The sequence below is a fragment of the Hyperolius riggenbachi genome, chromosome 5 (assembly GCF_040937935.1).
Source record: "Hyperolius riggenbachi isolate aHypRig1 chromosome 5, aHypRig1.pri, whole genome shotgun sequence".
Taxonomy (NCBI): Eukaryota; Metazoa; Chordata; class Amphibia; order Anura; family Hyperoliidae; genus Hyperolius; species Hyperolius riggenbachi.
In genome coordinates, this window is record NC_090650.1 from 37,756,045 (window position 1) to 37,770,041 (window position 13,997).

The 13,997-nt window shown below is 46.5% G+C and overlaps 1 protein-coding gene across 2 annotated transcripts in view; it reads right to left on the reverse strand.

The window, feature by feature from the left end:
- Nucleotides 1–13,997, reverse strand: part of LOC137518126 (uncharacterized) — a 716,045-nt gene that overhangs the window by 660,430 nt on the left and 41,618 nt on the right. The window contains exon 1 of one of the 2 annotated variants that reach the window (XM_068235496.1): nucleotides 362–518. The exons of the other annotated variant lie outside the window; for it this stretch is intronic. Coding sequence (XP_068091597.1) covers nucleotides 362–422 — 61 coding nt within the window. The 5' untranslated portion in view covers nucleotides 423–518. Of the gene's footprint in view, nucleotides 1–361; nucleotides 519–13,997 lie in introns of those variants that run through there. 2 annotated transcript variants of the gene reach the window in all.

The window sequence follows — 13,997 nt, forward strand, 5'->3', positions numbered from 1 at the left end:
CCTAGCAGTTCAATAAAGTGCTGTCCACCCAGTGACAGAATTTCCCTATGAAGTTTCCTGCTGGGTCCCCAACACTAGAACCTACTTTTTAAACTTTTTAATGCCTTGGAGTTTGTTGGATCAGTTATGATAACAGACCAGCACCTCTCTGAGTCCCACCAGCATGCAGATCATCAGACCAGGTTGTAAAAGTATTCAGAAAGTATTACAGACAGGCATTAACAAAAGAAGATCAGCATTAGCAGTCAGTCTTATTCCTGAGTACAGAATTCTGCTTATCTAAACTTCTGCTCCACTCATGACATGCAACAGTCTGCAGAGCTCACAACAGAACATTCATAGGGATGAGGGTGCTGCTGACCTGTCCCTCTGTGCTTCCTCTTGGCCTTGCTGCCCTTCTTGCTTTTTGCTTGTCCCCCCATAGCTGGCAGTCACAGCAGATGAGCCACAACACACACTGCTCAGCACTCTCAGCTCACTTCCTGCAGAGGCAACATGTGCATTGGCAGCATGGATCTCAGCTGCTACGGCGTCTGCCAGAGGACAAACTCCCTCCAGACTCGGAGCTCACAGCATTCTGTACTTGTCTTACACAGAGTGAGTTATAACCAAGGATTTTAACGTTCACTGATGTTTTAATTTTAAAACAGTGACTTTCAACTAATTACCAGCTGCCCATGAGTCACTACAATTTTCTTGCTTAAAATGTACACTGGAATCTGTAGTTCTACAACAACAGTACAGAGCCTGCCTACATATACTGGGACATATACCCCTGCCTACATATACTGGGGACATATACCCCTGCCTACATATACTGGGGACATATACCCCTGCCTACATATACTGGGGACATATACCCCTGCCTACATATACTGGGGACATATACCCCTGCCTACATATACTGGGGACATATACCCCTGCCTACATATACTGGGCTGGCCACAGCCACTACACAGTCACTACAATTTTCTTGCTTAAAATGTACACTGGAATCTGTAGTTCTACAGCAACAGTACAGAGCCTGCCTACATATACTGGGGACATATACCCCTGCCTACATATACTGGGGATATATACCCCTGCCTACATATACTGGGGACATATACCCCTGCCTACATATACTGGGGACATATACCTCTGGCTACATATACTAGGGACATATACCCCTGCCTACATATACTGGGGACATATACCCCTGCCTACATATACTGGGGACATATACTCCTGCCTACATATACTGGGGACATATACCCCTGGCTACATATACTGGCCACATATATCCCTGCCTACATATACTGGGACATATACCCCTGCCTACATATACTGGGGACATATACCTCTGGCTACATATACTGGGGACATATACCCCTGCCTACATATACTGGGGACATATACCCCTGCCTACATATACTCGGGACATATACCCCTGCCTACATATACTCGGGACATATACCCCTGCCTACATATACTGGCCACATATACCCCCGCCTACATATACTGGGACATATACCCCTGCCTACATATACTGGGGACATATACCTCTGGCTACATATACTAGGGGCATATACCCCTGCCTACATATACTGGGGACATATACCCCTGCCCACATATACTGGGGACATATACCCCTGACTACATATACTGGGGACATATACCCCTGGCTACACATACTGGCCACATATACCCCTGCCTACATATACTGGGACATATACCCCTGCCTACATATACTGGGACATATACCCCTGCCTACATATACTGGGGACATATACCCCTGCCTACATATACTGGGGACATATACCCCTGGCTACATATACTGGTGACATATACCCCCTGACTACATATACTGGGGACATATACCCCCTGACTACATATACTGGGGACATATACCCCCTGACTACATATACTGGGGACATATACCCCCTGACTACATGTACTGGGGACATATACCGCCTGACAACATATACTGGGGACATATACCCCCTGACTACATATACTGGGCACATATACCCCCTGACTACATATACTGGGACATATACCCCCTGACTACATATACTGGGACATATACCCCCTGACTACATATACTGGGAGATATACCCCTGGCTACATATACTGGGACATATACCCCCTGACTACATATACTGTGCACATATACCTCTGGCTACATATACTGGGACATATACCCCTGACTACATATACTGGGGACATATACCCCCTGACTACATATACTGGGGACATATACCCCCTGACTACATATACTGGGGACATATACCCCCTGACTACATATACTGGGCACATATACCCCCTGACTACATATACTGGGACATATACCCCCTGACTACATATACTGGGACATATACCCCCTGACTACATATCCTGTGCACATATACCTCTGGCTACATATACTGGGCACATATATGGGGACACTGGCTGTTTGTCATTATGTGCATTTACTGGTGAAAAGTTGTCTCTTATTATGTGGATTTACTGGTAAAAAGTTGTCTCTTATTATGTGGATTTACTGGTGAAAAGCTGTCTCTTATTATGTGCATTTACTGGTGAAAAGCTGTCTCTTATTATGTGCATTTACTGGTGAAAAGCTGTCTCTTATTATGTGCATTTACTCTTGAAAAGCTGTCTCTTATTATGTGCATTTACTGGTGAAAAGCTGTCTCTTATTATGTGAATTTACTGGTGAAAAGCTGTCTCTTATTATGTGCATTTACTGGTAAAAAGCTGTCTCTTATTATGTGCATTTACTGGTAAAAAGCTGTCTCTTATTATGTGCATTTACTGGTAAACAGCTGTCTCTTATTATGTGCATTTACTGGTGAAAAGCTGTCACTTATTATGTGCATTTACTGGTGAAAAGCTGTCTCTTATTATGTGCATTTAGTGGGGAAACGCTGTCTCTCATTACCTGCATTTACTGGTGAAAGGCTGTCTGTCATTACCTGCATTTACTGGTGAACCGCTGTCTCTTATGTGCATTTATTGGGGAAACGCTGTCTCTCATTACATGCATTTACTGGGTAACTGTAACGATTGTGGAATTATCTCCGTGATCAGCGCACAAGGCGTGCGCTGACACGGTGGAAATCCTCCACAAGCGTATAATTTGCGGGAACCCAGCAAAAGGTGCAATGCACCTGTAGAGGGAAATTCCTGTCGGCAGATGGAGCTGTGGAGTGCAGAGGAACAGTTCCTCTGCCCTGCCACACACGCCAGACAGGAATTGCACGAAGGGAAGAAACGCAGGGCAAGATAGCCCTGAAAGAGAGAGATCAAAGCGACAGAGGGTATGTGTGTCCACCAAACTAGTTGCCACCCTGCGACGATGAACACACAACCATGAAGACAAAGTGAGAAGGCAATCGCCAGAGATGGCGATTGCTAACAGCGACACAAGACCGAATAAGCACAGATGAGGAATGTATGTATGTCCACCAATCTAGCCACCAACCTGCGATGGTGGACACACAACAGAAGAAGCCAAGTGAGAACGCAATCGCAAGAGAAGCGATTGCGAGAGAGAATGAGCACAGGGATAGAATGTATGTATGTGCCCCAATCTAGTCGCCAACCCGCGACGGTGCACACACAACAGCAGATATGAAGTAGGAACGCAATCGCGAGAGAGGCGATTGCCAGAGGTGACACAAGGCTACAGCAAGGCAGAGCACGAGAGTAGCAAAGGCACAGCAAATCATACAATGAGAAGATACGGAAAGTAAACGCTAGCTAAACGCGAACACCGCACTCATTCGCAACAGTGCATGCGTTTATGCGCGGTCTCCGCGTGATAAGCACAACAGAGACAAGCACGCCTAATTAACCACCGACAGACAAACATGAAACAGATGACGCGAGCGCTTGCTTAACGGTTACCTCACCGAGCCTCCAGCAAGCGTTCGTAGCAGACAAGACAGATACACGAAAACAGGAATAAGTGAGAGATAGGATCCACAGCACTAGCGCAAGAGGCTAGTGCGATCCAGGAAGACAGAACAGAAGGATCCACAGAACTAGCGCAAGGCGAGTGCGATCCAAGTACAGCAAGAGAGTAGCAGACCAGAAGGATCCACAGCACTAGCGCAAGACGAGTGCGATCCAAGTATAGAAAGAGAGATGGAGATCAGACGAATCCACAGCACTAGCGCAAGGCGAGTGCGATCCTGGCAAGACAGATCAGATGAGATAGCTGGTAGCAACCGCTGCTCCAGCTATACTCCAAGAACAAGGATCAGAACGATCTCCTGTCGACCACCGCAGGGACAGGACAATCACAACAGACAAACAAAACAGATATGCAATCCTAACTGCACTAGGGAACCTGCCTAGTGCAGTCCCAGGAATTACACTAAGCTAATCTTCAAACAAAGAGCAAGGCTGACACTACAGGAGTGTTTCACAGGACTAACCCTTATGACCAGCCCAGGTCTGTGATATCACATGGTATATATAGAGCAAGCCTACAAAGGATGTGGCTAGGCAATCTGCATGACAAACGTATGCAAATTCCTCGGCAGCAAGCTGCCAAACTGACAAAAGGTCTCTCTTCCAGAGACCTGCAGAATGCAGACCTGAACAGTGGTCATAAGGCTGCCTGCCTGCGCAGGCAGCCGAGCGTATCCTCACAGTAACGCTGTCTGTCATTATGTGCATTTACTTCATATTTTTTTTATGTAACTACATTAGCTGGTATAACTACATTACAGTTAGCCCCACCCACAGCAGGGTATATGAGAGATATATTTATTAAAAAATATAAGGGCATCAATATTAAAAAAAAAATCCAAAAAACTTTATGGTAGGCGTGACTAGGGGGTGTGTTGGGGGTGCGGTTAGAGGGGTTTGGGGCCCGATTTCTAATTTTAAAATGTTGGGAGGTATGTGTATAGACCTGATGACGTTGGTCAGACCACGTGAGTGACCCGCGCCGTGGAGCGCACAAAATGCCGACCCGGAAGCCGACCCAGCTTCTGCAGCGGAGGACACCGTGAGCCACCGGAGCTGCGGCTAGGGCACAGGATGGCTGCCAGGGGCAGGAGGAAGCCCTAGGTAAGTGGATTTTGATTTTTTTAATCTGCCTGGTCGTATCCTTTAAGGGACAACAAAGGGAAGATTTGCAAATTCAGCAGTGATGCATTGTGGGACACCTGATACCCTCATTGCAACTTGAATGATTGCAAATACCTCCTGTTTTAAAATGAACCGGAACCGAGTAAAATTATTTAAAATAAACACGATGTACCTGCAAATGAATATTACATACTTGTCTAGCCATTAGTTCCTCTCATAAACTCACCATTTTCTTCTTACGATTCCTTAAATTTCTGAGAAGATTTTGTCTAAACTGAAATGTATCAGTTGCTATCAGTTATAACTGAAAGGATAACTGATGAGCAAGGTAATGTCCATGTTTCCCTATGGTTCAAATGGGCGATATAAACAGTGCGCAAATGGTGGATCAGCACATCACCAGGCCGCCTCCGAATGGCCTCGAATCAGAGGTGCGCTGAGCCCCCCCAGAAACTGCAAACGCACCTTGAACCCAAACGGAAGCTCTGCAAATACACCAAAAGCAAAGCTGTTAAGTGGGAGCCGCTGACCAAAAATGAATTAAATTAGTACATGGCAAGGAAATGAACAGCGCTACTTAAAAACAGACAAGTGCCTACCTGCAAAAGAGTGCAAGCCCCACTTGTGGGATAAAATACACACCTAGCATACACATGACCTGTCTACCACTGGAGGATGTTGGTTTCCGTAACAGCTTGCATGCAACCTATTAAGTACTCGTCCCTCCCACTGCGAAGAAGTCAATCCTCCATGGGAGGGGACCTAACACTAACTAAATCCTAACCTATGTATATGCATAGCCTGGGTGCGGCTAATCAAGTAAATTCGAAAATTGCGCAAATGGTGGATCAGCGCATCACCAGGCCGCCTCTGAATGGCCTCAAATCAGAGGTGCGCTGAGCCCCCCCAGAAACTGCAAACGGCCTGGTGATGCGCTGATCCACCATTTGCGCAATTTTCAATTTTCGAATTTACTTGATTAGCCGCACCCAGGCTATGCATATACATAGGTTAGGATTTAGTTAGTGTTAGGTCCCCTCCCATGAAGGATTGACTTCTTCGCAGTGGGAGGGACGAGTACTTAATAGGTTGCCATGTACTGATATAAACAGTGTGCTGACCACGAAGCTGTTATGGGGTAATGGCCATTTTTGAAATGGAGGACGGAGAAATCCATTGATCACAGTAGACAAACAGGATGCAGGACTGGAGAAAGAGATTGAGGAGTAGACTACACGGGAGGAAAGTGTGACGTGTGTATGTTTATTATGACTTTTAATCCTCTGCTGTCAGAACTAGAAGGAATCGTTGTAAGAAGAAAATGGTGAGCTTCTGAGAGGAACTGACGGCGAGGTAAGTATGTAATATTTATTTGTAGGTAAATCGTGTGTTTATTTTAAATAATTTTACTCAGTTCAGGTTCACTTTAAAGGGAATCTGAAGTGAAAATAAACTGATGAGATAATGATTTCTATGTGTAGTACACCTAGAACCTAGAACGTTAGTAGCAGAGGTATGAGTCTAATATTGTTTCCAGTACAGGGAGAGTTAAAGTGGACCCAAATTAAAAATACAAGATTTCAGAAATAAAATCTATTTTCTAAATTATAATGATGCCTTTTCTCAGCTGCATGGTGACAAATATAAAATATTTTACATTTATTGGAGGAGCCCCTCCCTTCCTTTCAAATTGCCGGGACAAAATCCGGCAAACTGGTGGAGTAGATGGTGTCCGGCAAAGGAGGAATTGCTAATGGCTGCCCCCAGTATAACCCTAGTTATGAAAAGAGAAGGGTGAAAAGCATGCACTGAAATGCTCATAGGCTTGAAGGAGTGTTTATTTATCTTTGTATGTGTCAGAGTGGTGCAACTAAATATTGTTAATTAAAAAAAATGTTTGGTTTAGGTCCGCTTTAAGCAACTTCAGTTAATATCTATGCAAAAGAGTTTCTCTGAGTGTTTAGACCCAACTTTGGGTCACTGTTTTCTGGAGCACTTATACATCAAAGAAACAGTTTACATACAGATTTAGATAAGATTTTAACTGCAGGAAAGTTGAAGGGGCCATTAGCTCTGCTTGTATGGCTTGTAATTGTGAATTATGCAATTTATTTTTAAAAAGCTATATATCTAAAAAACTTAAAATGTGAGATTATTTGGTGTGTATTACACATACAAATCATTACATCATAAGTTTTTTTGTTTTTTTTTTCCAGTTCAGTGTCACTTTAACTTGCCTTACCACACCAACGCTCACATTACCCGTGTACCACAGGTTGTGTTAATTGCGTGGCACTCTGTTGACGTGAGTACATGTAATATTGCTGGGTGGCTTTACACTTGCGCATTGCGGTGCGATGCTCCACCCCCATCGCATTGCAACGCAAAATCTACAGTCATATGACCCTGCAGTAGAGTGCACCTACAGGGTCATAGGCATAGCGCCCCCCCCCCACACACACACACACGTCCCTTGCCAAACCTCACCGGAAGATGCACTCCCTACTGAACAGGAAGTATGTCACTGAGTTTGCCGGGTTCCCCGTCATATTTACGCCGTTATGCGCTTGCATTCTGCACCGCCGCCGCCGACAAATGTAAAATGTTTGCATCGCCCACTGACATTCATTCAGCCGCTGCGGAAGTCCGGCGGTAACCCGCTGTTGACTTTTTAACAGGTCGGCTGGCGATGTGCTAGGCCCACCTTGCATTGTCGTTGTGTTACCCTGCGGCAAAACAGTATACTTGCAAGGCAAATGGAAAAAGGGCCTCAAAGAAATGTGTGCTGGATTATTTATCTCTATATCTACTTGTAAACTTTACTCTTTTTTTTCTCCTAGAAACTGCACTGTCATATCTAGCTTGCTTTGTAAACACATGTGAGCACAGCATAGATCATATTTCAGCAGCTCACTAAACTGCCCTCAGCCAATCAGTGAGGCGCAGGAATGCGGGAGGGGAAATAAGCTTCCCTCTCCCCCGCAATGCACCAAATAGAGGCAGGCTGAGATAAGATTTTTTATTACAACATAAACATTTATGACTCTATTGGAATGCTTACAATGCAGTCAGCATAATAAACAGAGCCGTGGGTAAATGGAATTTGATTTTATGGGAGACAATCCTGCTTTAAAGGGTACCCGAAGTGACATGTGACAGGATGAGATAGACATGTGTATGTACAGTGCCTAGCACACAAATAACTGTGCTGTGTTCCTTTTTTTCTTTCTCTGCCTCTTAAAAGTGAGGGTCACACTGTAGTCACTTCCTGTCTGAGTCCGGACTGAGTCAGCCACTTACATACCTGATAATTAACTCTTTCAGACAGAGAAAGAAAAAAAGGAACACAGCATAGTTATGTGTGTGCTTGGCACTGTACATACACATGTCTATCTGATCATGTCACATGTCACTTCGGATATCCTTAAGGAAACCTGTAATGTCGTAGAAAAAAAGAGTTTCACTTACCTGGGGCTTCTGCAGCTCCCTGTGCCTGCGCCGTCTCTGAAAGACCCTCCGGTCCCCCACCGCAGCTCAGTTTCGTTACCGCCGACTTGTAAGTCGATGGCCACTGCATCTGTGTGGCCCTGGCTGAGCGGGTCCTTGTTCACGCTCCAATCAACTGGAGCGTTCTGCGCAGGCACAGAATGAGAAAACGTTGTACTGCACCTGTGCACCTGTGCAGGACACTCCCTGCAAGGGGCGAGGACATGCACGGCCAGGGCCACACAGGCGCAGTGGACGTGTGTACAGAACATGGAGCAGCAGTGTGTACAGAGCATGGAGCAGCAGTGTGTACAGAGCATGGAGCAGCGGCGTGTGTACAGAACATGGAGACGAAAATGGTCCGCACAATGCTCCTAAGATCCTATATTTTATTTGTGGACGTATCCAAAGGTCAACACATATCACCAGCTGACATGTTTCGGACCTACTGGTCCTTATTCATAGCTAGAGTGCAAATAACACAAAAAGCCTCCTATATACCCTCCTTCGGTGGAGTGGGTGGCTCCCTAGACAATGTCCAGGGAAACACCCCTAGCCCCACACACAGGGAGGGATATGTACAATATAAAGTACAACACCTAAAGAGAAAAGTAAAATAAAACAACATACTAATTGTTCAAAGCTAGGTGTTGAATTAAAACGGGAGGCCTAGAGGCATAACGTACAAAATTCCAATCAAATCCCACACCAGTATATAAATGTAGAAAAAATATACATAATAAAACCTATAAAACTATATAGAAAATGTGATTTGTACAATTAAAACCATCAAAGGAGCAGCATATGTAGAGGGAATATGCACTAGGTTAGAAGCGCCAGATCCCAGCGGGAGTTCATACCCTTTGGGAGTCTCGTGCCCATTCTGAAAATCCACAAAGCCTCCCGGCTCTTGAGCCGTTTAGTTGTGTCCCCCCCCTCTCCGTGCAGGAAAAATTCTCTCCAAGCCATGGAAGGAAAAAGAGGACATGTCACCTTGATGGACCTGGCGAAAATGCTTCGCCACATTGGAAACGTTGGAGCTAAGCCAAGCGGGACCGCAGTAATGTTCCCCTATCCTAGCACGTAACGGTCTCGTGGTGCATCCCACATACTGCAGGGCACAAGTCCCACAGGTAATGAGATACACCACGTTCGACGTCCCGCAATTAACGAATTGCCTAATGGGGAAACTGCGTCCGTTCGATGTTGATGTAGCAACTCGAGTTCGAGTGTGGACCCTGCAATAGTGACATGTTCTCACTCCACATCCGTATGAGCCCAACACATTCAGCCAGGTAGAAGACCTGGTTCGGGACTCATACAGACTAGGAGACAATGTTTGTGCCAAAGTGGGAGCACGCCTACTTGCAAAGCGTACCCCCTGTTGCAAAACACAACGTAGGTCCTCATCACCCTCCAATACTGGGAGATACTTCCTAACGATAGACACAATCTTGTCATATTCCTCACTGTATGTTGTAACAAAAGTGGGTTTTGAAACCCCTAAATTCGCATCCAAGTCACCCGTATTTCTAAGCAAAAGATCTCTGCTTTTAGAATTGGCCCTGACCTGCGCTCTGTTGATCATCCAATTGGGGTACCCCCTCTCTTTCAATCTGGTCCCTACCGTTACAAACTCCTCCCCAAGCCAAGACCCCCTCGAACAATTCCTGCGGGCCCTGGTGAACTCACCCACCGGGACCCCCCGTATAGTGTGTTTAGGGTGACAGCTAGTAGCCCGAAGGGTGGTGTTCCCGCTACACGGCTTTCTGTAGGTCCTAGAGTGTATCCTCCCCTCATCGGAGTCTCCCACCAAAGTAACATCTAAATAATCAATAGAGCCCACCCCCCAATTGGAGGTGAACTGTAAATTAAAGATATTGGTGTTCAACTCTTTCATAAATGGGGGGATATCCTCAGGGTTACCCTTCCACACCAGGAGAAGGTCGTCAATGTACCTCCCGTACCACGCAACATCCCCCAGACGGCGGCTCCCACCCCCAAAGATGTGGCACTCCTCCCACCAACCCATATACAGGTTTGCTAGTGACGGAGAGAACTTGGCCCCCATGGAGGCGCCACACCTCTGGAGGTAGAAGCCACCATCAAACATGAAATAATTGCGGGACAGGAGGTACTTGACGGCCAGACAAATGAAGGTTCTTAAAGAGAACCCGAGGTGGGTTTGAAGAATATTATCTGCATACAGAGGCTGGATCTGCCTATACAGCCCAGCCTCTGTTGCTATCCCAAACCCCCCTAAGGTCCCCCTGCACTCTGCAATCCCTCATAAATCACAGCCATGCTGCTGACAAACAGCTTGTCAGAGCTGGCTGTGTTTATCTCTATAGTGTCAGTCTGCTGCTCTCCCCGCCTCCTGCAGAACTCCAGTCCCCGCCTGCATCCCTTCCCTCCCTGCTGATTGGAGGGAAGGGATGGGGGCAGGGACCGGAGCTATGCAGGAGGCGGGGGAGCAGCTGAGACTGACACTACAGATGTAAACAGAGCCTCATAGCAGGGCTGTGATTTATGAGGGATTGCAGAGTGCAGGGGGACCTTAGTGGGGTTTGGGATAGCAACAGAGGCTGGGCTGTATAGGCAGATCCAGCCTCTGTATGCAGATAACATTCTTTAAACACACCTCGGGTTCTCTTTAAGTCTTCAGAGTACGCGGAGTATTTCTCAAGGTGATGCTCAATAGCTTGGATGGCCAGGTCATGGGGTATACATGAGTACAGGGCCTTAACATCAATTGTCACCCACACAAAATGATCGTTCCAAGAGAAGCCCTCCAGGCTTGCAAGTAAGTGCTTTGTATCTCTGATAAAGCCTGGAAGCCTCATCACAAGTGGTTGTAACAGAGAATCAATCCACTCGCTCAGGCGCTCCCCCAGAGAGCCAATGCCAGCCACAATGGGCCTACCCTCCGGGGGAGCGCCCGGCTTGTGGATTTTGGGAAGGTGGTGGAAAATTGGGGTAACAGGATGGGTCACCGCCAAGTAGTCAAAAAGTTTCTGATCCAAAACACCCAGATCTCGACCAAAAGACAGGAGTTCAAAAAGCTCCCTCTGGAAAGGTCTCATGGGGTCTCCCTTAAGTCTCTGATAAACTGTGGGGTCCCCCAATTGTCTTAGAGCCTCCACTTTGTAGCTCTCGCTATCGAGAATGACAACGGCCCCCCCTTTATCTGCATTTCGAACAACAATGTCAGAATTATTCTTAAGACTCTGGAGGGCCTGTCGCTCCCGATGCGACAAATTGGAGTTCCTAGAACTACGAGCACCCTCCAGCTCTACCAGTTCCCTCTCCACCAACTCCTGGAAGGTCTCTACATGGGGGGTCCTGCTAGCTAGAGGGTAGAAGTCTGGGTTCCGAGCACGGATGGGCTTAACATCATCTAAGGAGATTAATCCTGAGTTTTCAGCTGCCAGGCAGTCCAAAGCCCATCTGGCCCTGGTTTCCTCAAAATCTCCAATATCAGTAGCGCCCACCGTGACCTTGGTCCCAGGAATCCCACTCTCACATTTTAGGAAATGTTTTCGCAGAAGGATAGTTCTCACAAACCTATTCACATCCACGATAGTTGTAAATACATCCATGTGATTAGTAGGTGCGAAAGAGAGGCCCTTCGCGAGAACATCCCTCTCCATATCAGTGAGCTCATATTTTGATAGATTGACTACATTACATGGTGCGACCCTCCCTGGACTACCCCTTGTGGTCCTATGTTTCACTCCCGCCCGTCTGGTCTTCCGTCTCCCCATCTCCTGCCCTTCCTGCGGCTCTTTCTCTGTATCCTGTAGGGGGTGGCCTGGCCCTGGAGGTTTTTTGAGGTTGCAGAAATGTTGTTATCCATAACTCTCCTAGGCTGGATCGATTTCCTGGGATCCGAGGAGTCGGAGAGGTCCGACACCTCCGGAGAGCTAAAGCTAACTCGTCTGCCCTGGTTTTTTCGTGAATTGCGTAGAATAGGCCTCGGTGACCTTGGTGATCTAGCCATGGACTCCCACTTTCCCCATTCATATACCACCTCACGCCTATAATCCTCAACATCTCTCAGGTACTTGGTTCTTTTTGTTTCGGTAATGATGGACTCTAATTTAGCAATGTTTTCACGCATTCTGTTATGCAATCTATCGTACTGTTCAAATTTTTCAAATCTAACAATATTTGTTTCCAGATCAGTAATTTTGAACCTTAAGTCCACCAATTTAGTTTCTTCATAGGAGATAATGAGTCTCATCAAAGCCAGGGAACAGTCCGTAAGGATCCCATTCCACTCCACTATAAATTGCTCAGAATACAATGTTGTGGGTACTTTTTTGATGCGAAGTCCCCTAGGTATAATTTTTTCAGCTACATATTGCTTTAATGTGGTCAAATCCCACCAAACCTTGGTCTCCTTCTCAATGAGAGACTCCAATTGTGCAAAAGATGTCCGCAAACCTATTTCAGGTTCAAAGTCCACGACATACGGCTGCCTTGAAAACAAAGCCGCGAACTTCTGACATCTGGTGATGAGGCTTCCAGGCTTTATCAGAGATACAAAGCACTTACTTGCAAGCCTGGAGGGCTTCTCTTGGAACGATCATTTTGTGTGGGTGACAATTGATGTTAAGGCCCTGTACTCATGTATACCCCATGACCTGGCCATCCAAGCTATTGAGCATCACCTTGAGAAATACTCCGCGTACTCTGAAGACTTAAGAACCTTCATTTGTCTGGCCGTCAAGTACCTCCTGTCCCGCAATTATTTCATGTTTGATGGTGGCTTCTACCTCCAGAGGTGTGGCGCCTCCATGGGGGCCAAGTTCTCTCCGTCACTAGCAAACCTGTATATGGGTTGGTGGGAGGAGTGCCACATCTTTGGGGGTGGGAGCCGCCGTCTGGGGGATGTTGCGTGGTACGGGAGGTACATTGACGACCTTCTCCTGGTGTGGAAGGGTAACCCTGAGGATATCCCCCCATTTATGAAAGAGTTGAACACCAATATCTTTAATTTACAGTTCACCTCCAATTGGGGGGTGGGCTCTATTGATTATTTAGATGTTACTTTGGTGGGAGACTCCGATGAGGGGAGGATACACTCTAGGACCTACAGAAAGCCGTGTAGCGGGAACACCACCCTTCGGGCTACTAGCTGTCACCCTAAACACACTATACGGGGGGTCCCGGTGGGTGAGTTCACCAGGGCCCGCAGGAATTGTTCGAGGGGGTCTTGGCTTGGGGAGGAGTTTGTAACGGTAGGGACCAGATTGAAAGAGAGGGGGTACCCCAATTGGATGATCAACAGAGCGCAGGTCAGGGCCAATTCTAAAAGCAGAGATCTTTTGCTTAGAAATACGGGTGACTTGGATGCGAATTTAGGGGTTTCAAAACCCACTTTTGTTACAACATACAGTGAGGAATATGACAAGATTGTGTCTATC